The 22566-nt window shown below is 42.5% G+C and overlaps 1 protein-coding gene across 1 annotated transcript in view; it reads left to right on the top strand.

Moving 5' to 3' along the window:
* The window catches only part of TPPP (tubulin polymerization promoting protein), a 50807-nt gene extending 29096 nt beyond the window's left edge, over positions 1-21711 (top strand). Inside the window, exons 2-3 of the mRNA XM_026078926.1 lie at positions 8838-8991; positions 20599-21711. Coding sequence (XP_025934711.1) covers positions 8838-8991; positions 20599-20793 — 349 coding nt within the window. The 3' untranslated portion in view covers positions 20794-21711. The remainder of the gene's footprint in view (positions 1-8837; positions 8992-20598) is intronic.
* Positions 21712-22566: the final 855 nt, after the last annotated feature.

Genomic DNA, 22566 nt, shown 5'->3' with positions numbered 1-22566 from the left:
TTCATATACTCACCAGCAGTTTTCTGTGGTTTGCATGCTTGGGGTCAAATGCGCTCCCTCCTGCTTAGGGCTTGTTTGGCTGTGCTGCGCTGGCCGTATCCAGCATGTGACAGTACTGGAGCTGCCTTTCAGCAGTGTTTGTACTGAGCATATTTTCAGTGTATCTAGATTGGTCTCCTTTTTAAACAAACATTTTCACACTGCTGGGGAGAGAAGCAAAATAAATTTAGCTGCCGTTATGCATCTGTGACAGGGATGAGATTTGTCAGCTCATATGGACTTGTTGGTAAGCTCTAGAGAGATGCCTTATTTGTAGTTTCCACCTTTATTTCCCTGTGTTATGTAGGAACAAGGACATGTGCACTACTGAACTGGCAGAAAAAGTACAGGTGATATTGATGCTTTACCCTGTCCTTTCAGCTGCAATTCCTTTTGCCATAAGCCTCTGTCGGCAGGAAGAGCCTTTGTGGCTCTATCAGCTTCTTTAGCACTTTGAAAGGTAAAGTGCTATTTAAATGCTAAGTATTATTATAAGAAAGGGGTTTCTTAACACTAGCTTGTGTAAGCCAGTCACAGCCTAGGGCAGACTGGTAAATAAAATGTTAGCTATTGAAGACTGGTTGTAAATCTTCAGCCATCCCTGTATTAGTGGTATGGAGCAGACTTGATGAGCACCATGACGTCATCCGTGTGGATTTTCATGTTTTGGATGTGCTTGGCAGCGTCCGTGGCAGCTGCCAACTGTATCAGGCTGTTAGGTCTATGCAATTGCATGTGGTTTTCCAAGTTTTTGCTCGCTTCCCCTGTGGTCTGTGTGTGTGTTCCCAACCTGTCATTAATACAGCAGGAACCAAAGAGAACTGCAGATAAGCTGAACCCTCTGAAGAAGAAGAAAAACTGTGTCTGCAGAAGCCCGATTCTCAGGCTCTGTCTTCCTGCTGCAGCACTGGCCTGTGCTTGCCCATATTGTCCAAGACCTGCCTCCAGCCCCTCTTTTCTGTCCGTTTCCTGCACCTTTCTGCATCTGGACAAACTTCCTTGCTGCTGTCGCTCACCCAAGCCGCATCCCCTGAGGAATAACTTTGTCTGAGGGGTGCTGACAAGTAGTGCCAGACCTCCCAACGACAGGTTTTTGTGTTCCTGAACGACGTGGGCAGCAAGTTGCATGTCATGGCCTGGATTCTTTCCCAGTCTCTAGACAGCTCTCTGTGCATAACAGCAATGTGCCTGTGATAAATTTGATATCTTTGAGACTTGTCTATTGCTTTGTGCATGTGCAGTTACTCCATTCATTGTGTCGAGTCCAGAAAATCCACAATCAGGTCAATCCACAAATGTCTCTTTTCTTTGGATGCCACCAGTTAACAAGGAGACATTGAAGTGCTCCCAGACTGCCTGGTACTGCTGGGCAGCTGCTGAGTGCACATTTCTCGCTCTGTTTCCAAACTTGTTAGGCTCAGGTACATGCCTGGCATGGGAAACGCATTAGCAAACTCCTTTGGCATAAAGGACCTACCAGACCTACCTTTTGCCTGGACTTTCTTCTTTTCCTTGTCCTCCCTAAATCCCATTAATCTCTTTTATTCTCTTTAACTCATTCTGTTTTATTTCTTTTTTATTTTCCCCCTTTGGAAGCCTTTAGTGACTAAATGTTATTGCCAAGTTATTTTCTTTCTCCAGTCTCCCTCTTCATTCCCTTCCTAATTATATTTCTGATTGGCTCATGTGTTTTGGTTGGCTTTTTTTAACATCAGATTTTATTTTAATGGAAATGAATTTTCAATATGAATGAAGTACACAGGAAGGAAATGCTACAAAAATGAAGCCAAGAGGAGAAGAATGGTTAACTTCAAAATATAAAAGAAGAAAGTTTTCATGAGATGAACCTAAAATAATTCTTACAGCTATCACTCTGGTACAGAGAGAACATGGGCAATTTAAGTTCTGGTGCTGATAAGGGTCCACACCGTCAGTAAGGCTCCCATTGCTCCTGTGCTCTCCTGCCTGTGCTGCTCCGGTTGCTCTGCTCTCCTGCAGTGCTGGGGAAGCTGGTGGTGGCATTGCCCAGCAATCGTGGGGTAAACGAAGCCATTTGGTTTAGCTCCTTATGCCTGATTTGGCCAAGGTGCTGGAACCAGGCATGTTCATAGAGTAATTATGAAGGCCATCTGGATTTCTTGTTTGTTTGGTCCTAATCTTTCCCTCAAGGGAAGGGACTGTGGGTGAAGAGCCATGCCCTCGCAGGTACTCCTTCTTGCACTCCTGAAGCACTCCCTGCCTTATCCAAAGATCTCTGCTTGGAACTTTATGAACACAAGCTTCTTCCTAGGATCGTTTTGCCAAGGATATCTTCAGGGTGCCCTCCTTCCTTTCTTAAGGCTGTTTGCCAGTCATCTCCTGCTTACACCAACATCCAGGTGTCTGATTTCAGCATCCCAGCTCTGCCCCATTAATGGGGCAGGAGTTCCTGATGCAGGACAACACCTTGGGATCTGTTTTCTTTATTGATTACTGGCGCCTTTCTTTAGGGCTATTAGATAACGCAGTGCAATGAAAGAACCCAGAAGGGTTGTATTGCGCTTTCCTTTTTTCCTCATTCTCTCTTCAGTTATATTTGTTAAACTTTTACTGACATCCCCACTTGTGGTTAGTCGTGCACTCTTCAGATTTTATCCAGGAAGTGTATTGTTCTCCTCATTTGGAAGTCTTCTGCATTTAATGTCTAACTTTTGGAGCTTCATTCTTGACCGAAGAAAGGCAAGAAATGGATCTGCACAGGATATGTCAATATTCCATTAGTGTTGTTGGGCTCCAGCGGCCCGGTTTATCTACCCAAGGATCCCACTTCAGTTTGGGACTACTGTTAGTTGTGGGGTTGATGGCCTGTGCAAATGCTGAGCTATTTACCCCCAAAAGAGCTGAAAGTGAAAGGAAAAAAACCCACCAAACTACCAGAAAGAAAAAAAGAAACTATGAGGCATGGTGTAATCTGCTTCTTGGTGAAACATGTTAATTTTGGGCTTTGTGCTGGTAATGTGCAGACATCCTTGGAAAAAGTAAAACAGCTGTTAGATGAGTGCCTGTGTTTTTCAGAGGCCAGTACAAACCTTTGTCGCTTCTAGGAAGTTGTCTGGTACCTTTTCGCAGCCATCTGGTACAATGCAAGTACTACTAAGCACTGCTGCTAATGTACGTTGTGTTCACAGAGTGCCTCAAGAAGGCCTGGCGTTTTAGCACAAGTAGTAAGAAAAGATGGCAGGTTAGTGCTGCTAAATGAACAGGAATCAGTACTTTGGGAAACAGTACAGTAACGATGATAGAGGTGCTGCTATTATTAAAGCTGTAAAGCAGAAAATTCTATTTGTATGAAAATGAAAAGTTTCAGTGGTAGCGAGTTCTCAGTCTGGCAGACTGCTCCTCAGAAATGAAAATTTCCAGACAGGTTAAGCAAGATCCAGCTGTTTTTTAAGTTAAGGAAAATAAATAAAATATGTTTAAGAAAAAAACATACTTCTCTCTCTCTGGGAAGAGGGTAAATATAGGGAGTACTCGGTCCTCATTGCTGTGATTCACATGAGAGAGTGCAGTCAAGTTTTAAGCAATTCCTGGGTGAACTGAGATGCCCAGTGGTGAAATTAGACTATGTAAACCTTACAAACAAAACTCCTTGTGCAAAAGTTTATGCAAAAACATGTTGAGCACCCTCCTCTAGTTGTGCTTTCTGCAGGCCATTGCCAGGCTTGCTGTACTTCTCAGAGCCAAGCTTGGGGGCAGAGGACTGCTCCCACTGCCGGGGAGCCCTGGCCAGTGCATGCTGCTGTCATCCTCCCTGACACCAGTGCCCCAGTGGGTAGGAGAGGAGGTGAATAGCAGGAGTAGAAATTGGGAGCTTTTCTGGCTGTGTTTGCATCTTATTTCCCTTCTTCAATCTAAGAAAATTAAATGGAAAAGCGAGCGTTGGTAAAGGATGATTTTTGGGAGCTCAGAGGTTAAGATGGAAGACTCTTAAAGTGGAAGCTGTGTTACACAGAACTGCGCAAGGGCCACAGAGATGTACATTTCTAATACTGACAAAGGATTTTGTGTATGGGATACGTGGACTGTGTTTGTCTAGCTTCTCTCTTCTTTTCAGCTAAAATTGTGGAAGACCGTTAAAATTTGCTGTCAGAGATGATTTAAGGGTCCAGCTAGTATACAAGGATTAAGTTGCAAGAGTAAGCTTCCATGTTGCATTGTTCACATCGTGTGAACACCATGCCCTGTTAGTACGAATATTAGCAAATGAATACTGCAGCATTTCCAGTTACAGTCCAGTCTGGGCCAGTGCTTCATCCTTTACACTTTATGTTCAGTATGTTGATGTCCGAGCTCAAAACTGTGGCTTTTACATAGGTGAACTTGGGCTCCACAGAGCAAACTGAGGAATTAAAACTTCTGTTCAGAATCTCTCCACCTGTAGCAGGTGTGTGGAGAGCCCCATCAAAGAGGGGAGATGATGGAAAGCTTCCTAAAATTCTTCTGAATGTATTCAGTCTCTTCTCAAATGTAGGAACAGAAGCAAAATTTCGTGAGTGTATCATGAGTACACAGTTTCCTCCCCCCAAGGATGATGCATCAGAGTGGTTCTGCTTGTTGTAAGAAGCAGAGCTTAAATTAGAATGGCACATAAGAATGTATTTTTCCTAAATGTAAAGGTTCCTTCATGCCATAAGCAAGCACAGAGCTTTTAAAAATTGTATCATTAATGTCCATCTTACAGATATTTTGCTGTTTTCATTGAGGTAGCTACCCTTACTCTGTCTGTGTTTTTGTAAAAGCCTTTTTTTCCACCTCCCCTCTGTTGTTACCATTTTGTGTTTTGTCTTATTCCCTGGTCAGAGAGTTTTAATCTGCATTTCCACTATCTGATTTAGTCATTGTGTTTCTTTAGCTGTTCACGCATTCCTACTATTGTATTCCTCTTGGGGTTTTTTATACATATAATATATACAGTATTTTATCTTCTTCCTAGGTTTCCATTAACTCTCTGGAGCAGTAAGTCTAAGGGAAGAGTGCTAATAGCTGAGACATCATCCTTGGCGTACTTAATTGGAGTCAGACCATTTGAACTTGTAACACTTGGAAAATGAAAGTTAATACATTTGTTTTGTTATTCCCATGGAAACAAGATATTTATAATGAGCTTCTAAAAACAAGCTACAAACATACACAAAGAGGCTGATTCTTTGTAGCAGTTACTAAAGAGAAGGTTTTTTTTTTTTCTTTTTAGTTTAACTTCATGACCTGGTGGGCTGGTGTCAGGAAATGGCTTCATCTTTAATGTGAACACGGCATTAAGAAAAATGGCAGGAATAAGCGGAGGGCGTATCTGCCTTGCATAGCATGCAGTGTTTGTATTTTACCTGCTTGGTCTGTTGATTGCTCCACGTTGAGCCCGTGAGTGCACAGGCAGAGCAGAAGGCCGGCCTGTGCTGTGCTGCGGGGCAGCCGCAAGGAGGGCAGCTGCTGGAGGGATTGCGAGAGCTGCCGCCAGGCACCAGCAGGATAGCAGCATCACTGCATGGTGAGTCAGGTACTCTGCTACCTGGCATACAGTCCACAAGTGCCCACAGATGTTGGGAGCTGAGTGCTATGTTCCTGTAGCTTTCCAATGTTATAGTTAGTCTTGCTGTGAGACTTGATATTCATTGTAGTTGTAGAATTTTTTAGTGAATTATGCTACTTTTCAAATGACTTTGGTAGTATTGTAATACAGAAGGAAGTTTTTGGAGTGTAGAAAAGGTTAATGTATTTCAGAAGGAAAGCTGTTTCATTTGGGGTATTTATATTTGGAGTATATCTCCAAAAATTCCTTTCATCCCCAGTCCTGTTTCCCTTGTCACTCCAATGACTGGTGTTTGCTGGTGTAGAATAGCATCATGGCAGCATGATGCATGTTTCTTTTTTCTGTTGGCTGCAGCAGCAATACTACATTGCTTTATGTGCATACATAATCTAGTTTGTGGTTGTACCTTAAGTTGGACAGGAAAAAAATGTCTTTCCCTTTTCCCACATCAGTGTGGCAGGGAACAGATCAAATTTGAGAGGTGGGAATGGCCATGTCTCTGACCAGAAAGAGATGTTCTTTTTCTCTCTTGCCATCCTTAATATGTATTTTTCTTTCAATACAGAAAAAAAAAATGTTTTGATCTTTTACCTGATAAATGCAGGAGTAAGAATTCTATGTATGTTAAAAAAGAAGAAAAAAGGGGGGGGGGGAGAAAAAGGCAAAGCAAAAAAAGAGGCTAAGCCTGAATGTAAAGCCTTTGGAAAGGAGTCAGCATGAACTACCACAGGTTTTGCTAGTTCTCTGTGGTCATTCCCATTCCCACTGGGATCCTGACTGATGCTCCAAGCTAAACAGTAGCAAACCTGATTGGAGGCTTCCAAGTAGCCTGTTTCCTACCTGAAATTGCATTTGAAAGGTCTGTGTGTCAGACTTGGCTGCGAGTCTCTAATGACCAAGGGTCTTGGTGGGGCCTTATGCTAAAGTTCTGCAGTGATTGCCAGTGCAGGCTGCTTCTTTTTTTTGTTTGTTTTTTTGTTTTTAATGAGAAGCAAAACAAAATGCAGTTCTGATCTCTTGAGTTAGGTAAAAGTCTTCAAGTGTGCTTCATCCAAAGAGGGATGTTAATCCTATTAATGAGAGTCCTGGACAAATTCCAAGTAGTTAATTGCAGTATGTTTCATGTGTCTCTAATTAATGAATTATTGGATTATATTCTTCATTTCTGCTGTCACTGTAGTCTTCTACTAGCTAATTCCATGAGCTATTCCAGCACATGCTTCACCTAAAGCAGGCAAGTAGTTGCAAGCAGCAAAGTTTGGTTAAAAAAACAAATAAAGTTTATTTCTGTCTAAAATTGGGAATGTGAAGGGTATAGGAATTTGCTACATGTTGGGCTGTCTTGGAGTAAAAGATAATGCAAATGAACCATATAAAAAGTGTTACATTAGTGCTGAGTTTTCTTATGAATAACCAATTTCACTATGGTATAAAAAACTGGGATTTGCTCCCTAATTGTTGCTATCTAAAAGTGAGAAATCTTACTTGCCTGTTTTGCTAGTGGAGGCAGGACAGGGTGATTTGACTCCTGAAGGTGTGTGAGATAGGAGCTGAAGAGAGGTGGATGAGTTGCTCTTTGTGGCCCTTGGTTAGTAAAGTCAAATGAGATTTCCATGCATAGTTTTTCCAGCCTGATCTCTCTGTTGCCAGTGCACACTTTCTCTGTCCTTGCAGTCTATCGTTTATTCCTGTATAAACAGCTGTCACTGGTGAAAGGACTGGTCTGGGTTTTTTTGCTAATTTGCTTGAGACACACTCTAAATTGGCATAAAAAGAAATGCTTAGGCTGCAAACAAAACTGATGTAGTAGCACGTTTCCCAGCAACATGGACCCTCAAATATTTCTTTGACTTTGAGAGTTTCCTAATGTCGTAAGCAATTGAAAACATCTTTTGCTATTAAAGATGGTACTATTTAAGGCTACAGCAGCGTAAATATCAGAACATCTTTTTGAAACATTTCTATCTGATCTGCTAAATTTTAGTTTAAAACATATGGCAAATCTTTTCTTCTAAGCATCAGGGAATGTGTAATTTAACAAACAAAAAAACGTGTGTTTTGTGTTTGATATAATTCATAGCAACCAAAATAAATTATACATACATATATATAGTGTATGTGTGTGTATTTATGGTGCGGCAATCTCACTGCTGCTGTGGCCTTGTACCTCAATTTTAAAATGAGGAACACTGAAAATAGTTTAATATTGGGTAAAAGAAAGGAACTGTGTGCTCTGCTACATTCTCTCCTGTCTAAAGTGAATATTTTTAAATGCTAGAAAACAGACTTGCATGAATCTCCTTTTGGCTAAACACATCTTTGCAATAAATATTGAGTTTATTTGTAAGTGCTTTATCAGTTGAGCCCGCTGGCCTGACAGGTGTAAAACCTCTGCAGGAGTGACTGTAAATAGAGGTGGTTTGTAAACTGTTGATTCCCACTCTGCTTCCCAGGCTTCCCACTGTGCACTGCTATAGCAAAAGCTTCTCCACTGGAAGTAAACATAACCTATCCATCAGTGTGGGAACAGGGGCTTCCTATTAGTTTTGAAAGGACAAAGAAGTCTTCAGATCTGAATTTTTGGGGCTTTTATGATTTTATCAGATTGTTAAACTGTGTTTTTCAAAAACCTGTGAATGTTTTATGAAGGCAATGGTCTAAGGAGGAAATGGCTATTGAATTTAAATTTATCATTTAAAATTTACCGGTGTTCAGCAAAGGAGGAGGAATTTCAAATTTTAGTGACTTTTTTTAATGATTTGCTTTATCCAACAGGATTGTTCCTTAATTTACTTATGAACACATGAATAAAGTGACCTACAAATTGTATGTCATAACTAGTTATTCAAAGAGGAATAAAAACTGTTCAGTAACTAAACTCACCTAAGTTGCTTCAATTCCTGTCTTTTACGCCTGCAGGCTTCACAGGTAATCAGTGCGGTGAGCCTGTGGGGCTGTGATGAGCTGCAGGTCTTCTCATAGCAGGCCAGTTCCCTCTCATTCCCCTGTCCTTAGTGAAGATGGAGAAATAAAGTTTCTAAAGCACTGCCCGAGTGATGTGCATAAGGAATGCAATGTCCCTGGGAGCTGTTTTATTTGGCACCCCAAATAGGCTCAGCGGCTCTTCCTTTTCTGTTATGGGTTTCCATTGTAAACTGAAAGCGCTCTGCTATTCTTGGAATGGTTGTTGTGCTCTCTTGTCATTTCTTTCAATTTCTGTGTGTTTCATCAGGGGAAAGTCTTCCAGAACTATCACTTTTGAGCAATTTAAGGAAGCTCTTCAGGAACTCTCCAAGAAGCGGTTTAAAGACAAGAGCGATGAGGAAGCAGTTCAAGAAATACATAAACTAATTGAAGGCAAAGTCCCAATTATATCTGGAGTAACGGTATGTTACTGTTTTCATGGCTGGAATGTTTTAACTGTTGTCCACCTTCTGTCCCCATGTTGCTGTGCTTACCTGTTTCCTTTTGCAAACCCCAAGTCAAAGCAGTGTGTCTTGGGGGGCCTGGAAGAAATGCCTGTGCTGAACTAGAAGTGGAAGCAAAGCTTATGCAGCCCCTGGAGTACTGCACTGCTGTGCAATCCTGTGCAACGCTGTCATTGCTTCTGCTAGGAACCCACCAAGGTCATCAGAGCCATCAAAGGAGCGCTTTCGCATGCGGTCAAAACACAGAAAGTTCATGAAGAGAGGTGTATGCAAATCAAAAAGAGTAGGGGAGGGGAATTTAAATTTAGAAGCTCTAAGACTTTGGTGTAAAGTACCCAAAGACTAAAGTAAAGACAACTTAAAATACATCTAATACCCCATGTGGACCCCAGAACATCAGGAAAAAATACCAGTTTTCTGTGGTCTGGTGTTTGGTTTTGGTTTGTTCCATGTCTGATGGAACTGTAATATTGTTCATTTTTGTTTTTAATATTGACAGGGTGTCATTAAACTTTATATATGGAAAAGAAATTTTATAAAGCATAGTGTAGATAGGTTTGATTTATTTTATTCCTTGGTTGTCTTTTTAAAAGCTCGGGTTGGGCAATCTTTTGCTCTGTAATTCAGGAGATGCTGGAGTGTGTACCATGAAGTTGAATGGTCCTGTCAATTCAGTTCATCTGCTTAAAATTTGCTGTCTCCCTGAATTTAAACGTAGAGCTGTGAATGAAAATTTGCTTGTACGTAATCTTTCCAGAATTTGGTTCTGCACAAATGAACAGTGGAAATGTCAACTGGAGACATCTCTTCTGAGTTGTGCAATTTGTCAGATTTTTACAAGATTTGACTCTGCTACTCTGTGCTCCCATTTGGAACAAGTGGTAGTTTTGATACAGAGCATTTTTTTTTTTCTCCTTCACTTATTTTAGTGAGTTTGAATAACTTGTTCATCCATCCAGGGATTCTCCCTTTGACTTGTGCATATTCATTTTGGCCTGACTCCAGACTCCTTTTCCTTTTCGATATTTCAGCAGTCAGTTGCTGAAATGATTGATCAGTGGCTGCTAAGAGAAGCACAGGCTCTTTGTAGATGAATGACAAGGTGCTGAGAGGGCTTTGTGAATGCAGGCTAGTGTTATGTAAGTGCTAAGTATCTATAGAAGTGCACCAGCAGCAGGGGGAGAGGAAGGGAGGAGGAATATGCGCCAGCAGTCTGAGTCTTGCCTGTAGTCTGCAGTGAATCTTCAAGCTCATGAACAGTCCTGAGGAGGGGTGGAGATGAAATGAAGTTTCCAAAAATGGAGGGAGCTCTTAAATGTGAAGAAATGGTGCAAGTCACAGTATTCTCTCCTGCCCACTGGCAAGGAAAGGGGCAGGAGGCAGGGCTTAAATGCATTCATGCAGGCAGATTGCAGGCTGAAGTGCAGGGGAAAAAAGCAAATAATATTTTGGGTTTATCATGCTAATTTAGTTCCTGGATGGTAAAAATGACCTTAACACTTGGATATTACAGGCATCAAAGTAAAAAACAGAAACAAAAATTAAAAAAACCAGCAACCCAGTAATGCAGATATGAAATCTATATACATACTCACAGATTTGTCTTACAAAAAGTATTCTAATGATTTGTTTGCTTTGGGAAGCCTATGAACTGAAAATTTTAATTTGGACAGTCACTGCTTTCTACATGATTAGGCAGAGTTATATGAAGCTTTTCTTAAGCTGTTCTAGGATAAGTCAGTCATTCTGTGTAGTACGTGCCTTGCTCTGTATAGCTCTCTCCTGTAGGTCACATAGGTGTGGGTCAGGTTTCAGCCAGAAAGTTTTACTGAGATTACTGACACACTAATATGTCTGGACGGGAGTGGAGAGCATGATGAAGTGAGACTTGTGGATAAGTAGGCTTTAGCAATATTTGGAGGTTTTCGTACCTTATCTTCTTATGTGTGGTCTTGGCTGGACTCTGTTGGGAGGGGATATGTCTATGCTGAATGACTGCTTGGGGAAACCACTGCTTTAGCATGATGGTCTGAAAGTCTTTATTTTGACATAAGGCAGTGAAGACTATAGAGTATGCTGTGATAAAAGATTTTATCTTTCTCTTTTTTTTTCTTCTTCTTCTTCAGAATTTTGTGGAAATACAAAAAACACTGCTTGTGTTTGAAGTGATTGAGAAGGCTCAGCAGCCAGACACTGAGACTGAGTAAAATTTTGGGCTCATTTCTTATCTGCAATGGAAGGTGTATGGTTGCCTTGGGTACACAGGAAGAAAAACAACATGCAAGGAATGGGGGTTAATTAAGCCATAGCTTTAGGAGCTCATGTGGGAATGATCTGGCTGTAGAATATACAGTGCAAGTCATGTTTCTTTGGCAGTCATTTCCTCATATTTAAGGACTACAATCAGACATCTAAACCTGGTCTCAGCCCTTTTAGTTGCCCTCACTCCAACATAAAGGAGCCGCAGGACTGAGTTTCTCTCTTTCCCTGTATCAAATGCTGTAACTGTGTACCCTGCACCTCCTGTGGAAAGATATTCACTTTGGACATTTGCTGCTTCTTAAAATGAAACCATTTGAATGTCAGTGTATATGCAGCAGGATTCTTGACACCGAATTGTAGAATAATTTAGGTTGGAAGGGACCTGGGATCATCTCATTCAACCTCCTGCTTCAAAGACTGGTGCCAACACCCTTGGCCCATCAGAGGCCTTGACCCAGACGGAACTCCAGAGGAAGGATCCCACTCTGTCCAGGTTTTGTGCTGTGGAGAGCACCTGCTACCTCTGGAGCTGGGGGCAATAGTGGCCTCTTCTGTGGGAGATGTTGTCTGGTCAAGACGCTGAGGTGCCAGGTGAAGGTGGAAGAGGTCAGCAGGCTGTGCACCATCAGGGAAGGTGAAGAGGGGACTGACATGATATTTGTGGAAAGTTCAAGCCACGCAAGGCAAGGAAGGAGCGACAGCTGGAGACCATAGCAAAGGGATTCTGTCAAGATGGAAAAGGCTGGAAGCTTGTAACTTCTGGCAGCCGGAAGGAGTTGGAGATCTGCTCCACCTGCAGATCTGCAGCTTCAGAATCTGTGGGTACTGGTGAGGACAAAAAAGAACTGTCAGGGATTCACTGGAGCCAGCTGAGCCTGAACCTAGTGCCCACAAAAAGGGGAAAGGGCAAGTGAGAGTTACTGGAGACTCCATCCTGCGGAGGACCTATCTTCTGACCTGACCTGATGTCTCAGAAGGTTTGTGGCTTGCCAGGTGGCAGGATCTGGGATGTTGCAGACACACTGCCAAGGTTTGTCCAGCCCTCTAACATGGACCCCTTGCTGCTCTTCCTTGTGGGTGTCAATAGTACCAACAACCATTCCAGAGGTAACCTGGAGTGACTATAGAGCTCTGGGATGAGGGTGAAGGACATGGAGGCCCAGGCCATGTCCTCTCAGTCTTTCCAGTGAGGAGGAAAGGCTTGAGTAGAAATGGACTCATCCAGCAGGTCAACACCTGTCTGTATGGCTTGTGTTGCAGGCAGGGCTTTGGCTTCTATGACCGTGGGACCCTCTTTGAGGAGCTGCTGAGGAGGGATGGGATACATCTAACAAGGTGCTGCAAAAGTGTCTTTGCAAACTAGGGTTGCTAACCTAGTGAGGAGGGCTTTAAACTAGGGATGGAAGGTGGAGGGTTACCATAACTCAAAGAGAACAAAGGGCATAAAGTGCAGAGCAGATGTGCCTGGGTAATAGCTTGAGAGCAGAGGATCTCACTCTTCCTCTGTAAATGGAGGACAGCTTGGGACCCATCTCAAATGCTTGTACCCAAATGCACATAACATGGGGAACAAGCAGGAGGAATTAGAAGACTGTGCATGTTGCAGAACTATGACCTCGTAGGGATTACAGAGACGTGGTGGGATAGCTCTCCTGACTGGAGTGCTGCAGTGGACGGATGCAGGTTCTCCAGGAAAGACAGGGTGGGAAGGCAGTGTAGAAGGGTTGCACTCTATGCAAAGGCATAGCTTGAATGTATGGAGTTTTGCCTTGGGGCAGGTAATGAACCAGTAGAGAGCTTGTAGGTAAGGAGCAGAGGACAGACCAGCACAGGTCATGTTGTAGCAGGTACCTAATACAGACCTGGTACCCAGCAGCTGGGCAAAGCCTCACAATCCCAGGCCTTGGTACTCATGGGTGACTTTAACCATCCCAAAATCTGCTGGACAGTCAAAGTGGCTGGGAGTAGACAATTCAGAAGACAATTTCTTGATGAAGATGATGGCTGAATCAACTAGATGAGATGCTCTGTTGGACATGCTATTCATAAACAAAAGGAAGAACTGGTTAAAGAGGTGAAGGCTGAGGGCAACCAGGAGACTGTAGAGTTCAAGATCCTGAGAGGAGTGAGCAAGGCAAACAGCAGAATTACAACCCTGGAGTTGAGAAGAGCAGAGTTTGGCTTGTTCAGGGTCCCCTGCTTGGCAGGATCCCCTGGGAAACTGCCCTGGAGGGCAAAGGAGCCCGGGAGAGCTGGTTGGTAATCCAAGACAGCCGCCTCAGAGCACAAGAACAGTCCACTGCAATGTACAGAAAGTCGAGCAAGCATGGCAGCAGGCCAGCCTGGATGAACCTGGGGCTTCTGGCTGAGCTCCAGTGCACAAAGAAAGTAGCCAGAAGGTGGGAGCAGGGAGAGGCTGCATGGGAGGAGTGTTGCCCGCGCATGACGGAGCGGAGTTAGGCAAGCCAATGTTCATCTGGAGCTGAGAGTAGCAAGTCTTGAGGTGAAGAAGAACAAGGAAGGTTTCTGTAAGTACCTTGGTAGCAAAAGGAAGGCTATGGAGAGCGTGGTCCCCTTGGTCAGTGGGGCAGGGGGCCTAGTGAGAAGGGACATGGAAAAGGCTGAGATATTTTGCCTCTTTTTTTTCCTAGCAGGACTTGCCCTCAGGGCTCCCAGGTCCCCGAGCCTGCTAGCAGAGTCTGTCCCACGAGTAAAGCAGTACCCACAGTAGGGGAAGACAGAGTTAGGGCTCACTTAAGCCATTTAGACGTACACGAACCCATGGGACCAGAGAAGATGCATCCAAGTGTGCTGAAGGAGCTGGCCAACAGCATCTTCCAAAGGTCATGGCAGTTGGAGGAAAAATGACTGATGACTGGAAGAAGGCAACCATCACCTTCATCTTCAAGAAGGGCAAAGAGGGAGGATCCAGGCCAGTCAGCATAACCTCAGTTGCTGGGAAGGCTGTGAAGCGAATTGTCTTGGAAGCCATTTCTGAACACACGAAGGACAAGAAGGTGGTTTGGAGCAGCCAGCATGGATTTCCCACGGGCAAGTCATGCCTGAGCGACTTCATTACTTTCTCTGATGAAGTGACTGGCCCTGTAGACAAGGGGTGGTAGGCAGTGGATGTAGTTAGTATACCTTGCCTTTAGCAAGCCTTGGAGCTAGTCTCCCATAGTCTCCTTACTGCCAAATTGGTGAGATTTGGGCTGCCTAAGTAGACCCTAAGACAGGTGGAAAATGAGCTGGACTGCTGTGCTTGGAGTTGCGATCAGTGGTGCAAAGTCCAGCTGGCAGCCAGTAAGTAGAGGCGTCTCTTGGGGATCAGTAGTGGGACCAGTACAATTGAATGTCTTCCTTAATGACCTGGAAGATGGGACGGAGTGCTCTCTCAGCAAGTTTGCAGATGACAGCAACCTGAGGGGGAATAGTCTGGAGGACGGTGGCTGCTATWCAGAGGGAGCTGTACAGGCTGGAAAAAGGGGCTGACAGGAACCTCATGAAGTTCAACCAAAGAAACTGCAGAGTCTTGGATCTGGGATGGGATAACCCTACAGGCTGGTGTCTGACTGTCTAGGAAGCAGCTCTGTCCCAAAGGACCTGGGAATTGCGGAGGACAAGAAGTTGAATGTGAGTTAGCAGTGTGCCCTTGCAGCAAGGAAGGCCAATGCAGCAGGTCCATGGATGTGATCTTTCCCTTCTCTTTGGCAGTTGTGAGACCACATCCAAGTACTGTGTCCAGTCTGGGGCTCCCCAGTGCCAGAAAGGTCTTGACATACTGCAGCAAGGTGCAAGGCCACCAGGACACTCAGGAGGCTGGAGCATGTGACGTGCAGGGAGAAGAGGCTGGAGAAGAGAAGGCTGGCGAAGAGAAGGCGAAGGGGAGACCTTATTGCTGCCCCCAGCTACCTGCCCGGAAGACATGGGGAAGATGGAGCCAGACTGTTCTTGGAAGTGCAGAGCGATCGGATGGGAGACAACAGACCGAAGTTGGCACATGAGTGATTCAGATGAGATGTAAGGATTTGTTGTAGTTGTTTGGGTTTTTTCCCTGTGAGTTGTCAAATACTGGAAGAAGTTGCGGAGAGAGGTTGTAGAATCTCTGTCCTTGGAGGCGTTCAAGGCTTGCCTGGAGAAGTCCCTGAGCACCCTGCTTTGAGACCTGCCCTGAGCAGGGGTTTACCCTGGGTACAGACTCATATGCAAAGGTTCCTGCCAACCTTAATTGTTATGTGATTTTTGTAATTCTAAGTTTTGAAAGTCTTCTTGGGTGGAGAATCCCTACTCTCTCTGAGCAACCTGCTCCTGTGCTTAGCCAGCCTCAGGGGTGAAGAATTTTTTCACTTATGTCTAGTTGGATTTTCCCATGTCCCAACTTGTGTTCACTGGTTTGTGGTTTTTTGCTATGCACTTCTGAACTGGCTTTGTCTTTTCTGTAACCCCTCTTTTGGTATAAGATTTACCTCCCCCCTTTGTCTTCTCTTCTGAGGCTGAACAGGTCCCCTTCCCTCAGCCTCTCTTTGTATGTCCTGTGCTCTGGGCTCCTGAATACCTTAGCAGCCCTTCTCTGAACACACTGACAAAAAGGGAAAAAATATTGAACCACTAACAAAAAATACATTATCATTTTAAATTAGCAAATTAGGATGACCTAAAGAAAATTCTTTCTTACCTCTCCTAGCTTCTTCAGAAACTGTAGCCTCTTCTGATCTTCTCAGTGAGGTTTTGGTGTGAGAGAAGGATTGTTTGTAAGAGAGGGATGTACATACCTTTCCTGACCCATGAGAGCCATTGCCACCAGCGCAGAGGTTGTGTAACCACCTCTTTGGTTTGGAGTCCCACAGTGAACAACCATTTAATTATGTGAAGCTCCCTGTCTTTGAGATTTGGGGGAGCAAATTGGTCCAGCAAAATATCTGTGAAAAATACAAGCTTGGTGAATGAACAGGTGTTTGGGCAGAGATCTCCTCTTTTGGGGGAGGCAAAGACCCTGAAATTACAGCTGCTAGCTTGTGTTAATGAAGATAACTGAGTGAAGGGAAGAATGGGCAGTCCTGGAGACAGAGCAATCCTGATACTTTGGACAGTGCACTTGATTGGTTCATTTGGTGTTTGAAAATCTATTCATATATTCATTATTTCAGCTTTACAGCTACTGCTTTTTTGTTTATTCCATATACTGTGACTCCTGTGATGCTGATAGCATTCTGACCCATCCTGGGCTGAAGGAGCACATGATGTGGGATTACTGTTTTTGTTGCTCTGGATTTGTGATGGTCATTGTGCTGGGGCTTTCCATTTTGTTTTACTGTTTTTCAGGATGAAAAACAGATTTTTTTTCCCCGCTGTGGTGTTAATTGCCTTTATTTGGAACTTTGTTTCCCCCCCCCCCCCATCAGAGCTTAAAGCTTTCAATTAGTAGATATGAATGCCAAAGATCTGAACCATACTCCCAGCTGTCTGCTAAATAAGTGATCCTTTTTTTTTAAGGTATGTGAAAGGGGTGCTGAACTATAGAGCTGTTTTATCACATTTCAACCATTTGCTGTATTGCTGTTGCATTGGGAACAGGTTTGACTCCAGCAGATAAAGAATGGGTTATAAAAGAACACTTTCATGTTAGTCCTAGCATTAATCTCCTCCTGAGGAAGTAACAGCATTACAAAATAGAAACCTGGATAAAGTAGTGGATGGCAAAAGTCTCTAGCCAGATGACTGGTAAACTCAAGTTAAGAAGTACCATAGGAAATTAGTGTAAAAAACCTCAGTGCAGGACCTTATAGAAGAGGAAGGTGAAATTTATTTATGAAATCTCTAAGTCAGTCAGTTTTCACCTACATGTATCCATTTTCTCATAGACTTCATTCACTCACACTCTTGCACCCAAGCACCAAGATTTGTGTGCAAAAGTGGTCTGGCCAGGATCACCTAGGTGGGACACAGAGGACAACAGGTGCTGACTATCGAGTCCTCACTATGTCTCCTAGGATCTTCATGATTTACACTGAGAAACTAGTTTTTTGGATAGATGTTTTATATAGGCTTTAAGAGTCAATAGTTGTTACAGTTTCATCCTTTGCTTTAGCATCTTGCTTAGTTCAGTTGCCATAAATTGTAGGCCAGGTTGCTGTGCAGCCTCTGCTTTCCTGTGTTGGTTTGAAATATCTCTGTTTTTCCTGGTAGATCAACAGGAAAAGGAAAGGCACGTGTGGTGTGCTGCAACCTTGTCACTACAGTCTTCTTGTTAGGATGCAGGGTCTCTTGCTGATAAGTCATCTGTGTTGTGGTCTTATCAGAGTGCGGGCCTTCTGGTCTAGACATAAACAACACATTCCTCAATTTTGCCACTGGGAATGCTGTCCTGGGAACAGTGTCCTGAGAACATCCTTTGTTACAACACAGGCCATTCTGTTAATCCTTGTTTTGCTCTTTCTGCTGTTGTTTTCATACCCATGCATTTACATTCAGGTTGCATTCATACATGTCTTAGTACTTTTGCTACCAATCCCTACTGTACCAAAATTCTTATTTACCTTCACTGTAATTTGGATATGGAGGTGAATTTCATACTGATCATGCCACCCCTTTTTAAACAAATGGACCTTTGCCCTTCTTTTTCCAACCAGTTGAATTAGATTTACCATTACAACTTATCAAAATAGCAGTCTGTCCTGCAAATGAATTTGCTAAAGGAAAAGGAAGCCCACTTGAGTTCCTGAGACTTTTCTCTGCGTGTGAGAATGCAGAGTGTATGCACACTTACAGAAACCTGATGTTCTTAATACGTATGTTAAGAACAAAGAAGAAGTGGTGTGCTAATAGTCAAGAACATGCTTTCAGTAAGAAACATCCTATGTCCTTTTGGAGAGAGGAGGATCTAGTTGTAATCAAGCATAAAGAACTTCCCCCATATGTACTTTGTCCTACAGTCAGCCTTTGCTAGTACACTTCTGCAGCTGTTGTGACCTATTGAGGTTTTAAAATGAAAATGAAATGGAGAACCCCTGTATTTATACAAGTTAGGTGAGACACCTACAGTGCCCACTGCTGTAGATGCTTTGTCCAAACTGCATGTCCTTGGCTGTTGGAAGATGCTCTTGTTCAGTCAAGCAGTCTGACAGCTTGTCTTCGTGTAGCAGCTGAGTTGTTCTTGATGAACACTGCATAATATGAAACACTACACAGTATGAAAGCTTCTTCCAATTGGTTTGTGCCAGAATTTTTGTTAAAGGTACAAGCCCCCATGTTTCCCTTCACTTGCCAAACAAAATAGTAGTTCACAATTAAGAGTTAATACAGCATGGAGTTACTAGTGCCTGTGCCCAAAGTGAAATGAATAGTTGTGCTGGGCCTTGTCTCCCTGGAGGTGTGTGACCTGTACTCTTGCATGGAGGAGTGATTTTTTTTTTCCTGAGATCTCAGAGCAATGTCAGGTGGCCAGATGATCTGTTAGTTCTGTTATGTGACTTTGTGTACAACCTGTTTGATTTACTAATGCTCTGAAGAACAGACAGAATAAATTCCTGGTTGGGCACCAGGCCAGGAGTTTACTCTGCTGCTTATGATGTCTCAGTTTATACATTCTTACTGTGTTTTTGTTTTATCTAGCTGGGCTGCTAACACAATTGCTGATCAAAGGGTGTATTTTTAAAATTAGTTCTGCTGTGATTACAGGTTTCCTGGTTATAAGGTGCTAGTAAGCCAAAGTGGACAAGAAAAATGCATGTTTTTATTAAGAAGGACTGCTACTTCCTAGACATCATCTTCATTTCTGTTTTTCAGTCTAGAAAAATAACACTGCAGAGCAAAAGGTTCCCAAAGGACTTTCCGCAATGTTATTTTGAGAAATGAAGGCTCCAACAGTCATGTTCTTCCAGCTAGTAACCAAATCCTTGCCCATGAATTGCTTTCCCCTCAAGACCCAGCCTGAAGGCAAAATTGCAGAACTTCTTATTGTATGTAGCATGTTTTGGGCTTGTTTGGAGGGAGAGGAGGAGAAGCTTATAACTTGGGAGTCTCATTAAGTAGTTATGTACGTGGATCGAAAAATCCCTTCAGAAGAGCCTTTATTTAAATGGTGCAAAGGACATGTGGCTTCCATGGTGGATAAGTGTCAATTATAGAGCTCATTACTAGTTTTGGTCTAATTGAATCCAAGCATGTTGTTCCTTTTGGTACAGATGCAAGCATCTTTTCAAGGTCTCTGACCTTTTAATGTCCGGCATTAAAACACGTTCAAGCTATGTTGTCATATGGAAGAATTACTTGCCAATTGTTTATACAATGTGTTATTTTGAAAACCTGTTTGTTAGATCTGGTTAATGAGCATTTCTCATTTGGGATGAGGATAGGTAGAGGGGGAATGAGGTTTTTGATGAAGGACAAGTTTACCAAAGCATTTACTTTGGCACAAGGAGAACAGTGGCACTTTGGTCTCCAAAATACACGCTAAAATAGGGTGATGCATGTAAGAAAGAGAACCAAATTTTACTAGTCTTTGTTCATCTTAAGACCATTTCCACTACAATATAAAAATCTTTTATGTGTTTTTCTTTGTCCTTTAGTGCCCTTTCTCTTCAGATTTTAAAATGTAAATTAAAAAATATCAAAGAGACTGCTCCCAGTCCAAGCACACAAGTTAGTGTACTCCTATATTGTTCTGTGAAGTGTATTTTTCATTCTGTTTATGTAGTCAAATTTTCTTTGTCTCACTAATAGCAAAACCTTGATTTTGAGTAGCCTGCTATGACTTAGTGAAACAATGTAGGAGAAAGTCTTGGCTTTGCACAGACTGCTAATTTGCTAACACTGAAAATAACTTTCAGTCCAGCTAGTTTGTAACTTCTCTCATGACTCCTAGATTTTAGAATAAATTTCAGTCTCTTAAAGCAAGGAATTCTAGATGTATTGGTTTGTTTGTTCTGTATTAGTGGAGCCTGGCTTTTATGCTTGGATGAGTTAAGAGGTTTTGAACATGTCTGTTCCCTGTGGCTTCTTCATATCTTTGAAAGTTAGAACTCGATTATTGATCTGAAATATTTGATACTGAAAATCTCTTCTAAACTTTTTTGATGTAACTTGCACCATTTTGTTCTTGGCTATATAATGATCATTGTCATTGCATGTAATGGTAAGAAACGAGCATTTCTTGTTTCTTCTTGCTGGAACTGAGTAGACATTTACATGCTCTCCATCAGCAGCAAAGATTTAAATTGTCAGTAGCATGTACAAATGTCTATATTGTTAATAGTAATTGTTTTCTGATGTGCTTTTTTGTGTGTCTTTTCTTTCTTCCAATAGAAAGCCATTTCATCTCCAACTGTATCACGCCTTACAGATACATCAAAATTCACAGGTTCTCACAAAGAGAGGTTTGATCCCAGTGGGAAAGGAAAAGGCAAAGCGGGTCGAGAAGATCTGGTGGATGCTTCAGGATATGTATCTGGCTATAAGCATGCAGGCACATACGATCATAAAGTCCAAGGAAGCAAGTAAGGCTGAGGGTTTACAATACAGAGGGAAAAAAAGAGGGGGAGAGAGAATATATTTGTAAGAATGATGTAGGTGAATCCCACATGTTTCAGTTATTGTGAATGCTAAGACTATGTTGTCAAGAAGTTGTTTTCAGGAACTGGAACTGATTTCAACATCTGCTGAGCTACTTGCAGTACAACACCACTTCATTACATTCCTCATGCATATATTGGCAAAAATAAACGTATCAATACAAAAAACCCCACCATTCTGTTGAGCTTTAGACAAAAACCCCAAAGCCAAGAGCTGTTATACCACACTTTGTCAATTCTAAGGAAAGATTTCAAACATTCCTAAGTGTCCAGCTGCCCTGAAGATGTAGAAGAGAACCTCTTGAAAAGAGGGTCTTTCTATAGCAGCCTTTCTGAAAAGCATCCTTTTATTTATGGCGTTTAAATTGACTACTGTTTGGGGKTTTTTTCAATGTTTTATAGGGGATCTGGCACTCCCCTAAAAGATTCAACAATGTACTATTGGGGAGTAAGTGGTTGTAATATACAGGTGCTATCCTGTACATTTCATATACCATTTATGAACAACGGAAAAAAAAGCGCTCCTTCTGAGACAATTTAGGTTCTAATGTATTTATGTCAGCAGAAGGATGTGGAAAATACCAGCCGTTATTTCCCTCCTGTCTATACTTCTTGCTAGTTACTGTGTGTACTGTAGCATGGTTCTGACTGGCTGGATTTGGGTGGAGCTTATGTACTAACCTGGGAGACGAGGCACAAGACATATCTAAGAAAGTCTGTAAAACCTTTTTTAGTGTGTTTTCAAGTTTGCACTGCCTCACATTTGAAATGAAGGGGGCATTAAGATAATGCTTTAAAATATTAATTATGACTAAACACTGCCAGTCAGATTGCTATTGTTAGGTGAATGTCCTTATGCACACTTATGCACATACATTGGAACATATTCCCTTTAACGTATAGTAGGTGTAATGAAAGTTTATGGCTCCTTGGAATAAAGACACTTAAAATTAATATCCATGTAATTAGGTGTGACTTGCCCCCCAAATTATACTGCTAAAGTTGGACTGCATGGCCTGGTAGTTTTTTTCTGAAGCCAAGGGACTCGATTCTCCTTTCACTTATGCTGCCTGACTCCAGAGTAATTGGAATTACTTCAGAGTATTGATGGGAATGGCTTTCCACTGCTGTAGGAGGAGAACCAGCTCCATAGAGTTAAGGTACAGGCAGCTGAGCATGACCTGCATGGGGCACAGAATGCCAAAACAGGCTAATAGGAATAAAAATCACTCATTTTTAGTTATAAGGAAAGAAAAAGCTGATCCAGATTTTCAAGAGAGCAGAACAAGCACCCTAATATATTACACTGCTTCTATAAAATTATGAAAGATAGGATTTGAGTATTTAAAAACAGCTGCCAGCAGTTCTACTTTACTTTCTTTCAAAACGAGCTCATGTACTGATTTTAATGCTCAACTCTGGATAAAGGTTAATAACTTTGTTGCTCTCCCCCCCCCCGCCCTTATCAGCCTCACACTTAGAGTGCACAAAATCAGTGTTTGGTGAGTTGCATGTGCTGTCATGTGCCATGCAGGTCAGCAGCTTGTATTTGGCTCGCGTCTAGAGACAGAGAACTGGCTTGAACAGTTCATGTTTTGTTTTTCTGACATTGAATGGGAGCCTTTCTTGTAACTTTGCCTCTAATGACCCTGTGAGCCCGTAGATCAGCCTGAAACCAAAACAACAATAACAAACAAAGGCA

The sequence above is a fragment of the Apteryx rowi genome, unplaced genomic scaffold, assembly GCF_003343035.1.
Source record: "Apteryx rowi isolate R43461 unplaced genomic scaffold, aptRow1 scaffold_1136, whole genome shotgun sequence".
Lineage (NCBI taxonomy): Eukaryota > Metazoa > Chordata > Aves > Apterygiformes > Apterygidae > Apteryx > Apteryx rowi.
This window is presented reverse-complemented; position numbering and strand designations above follow the sequence as displayed.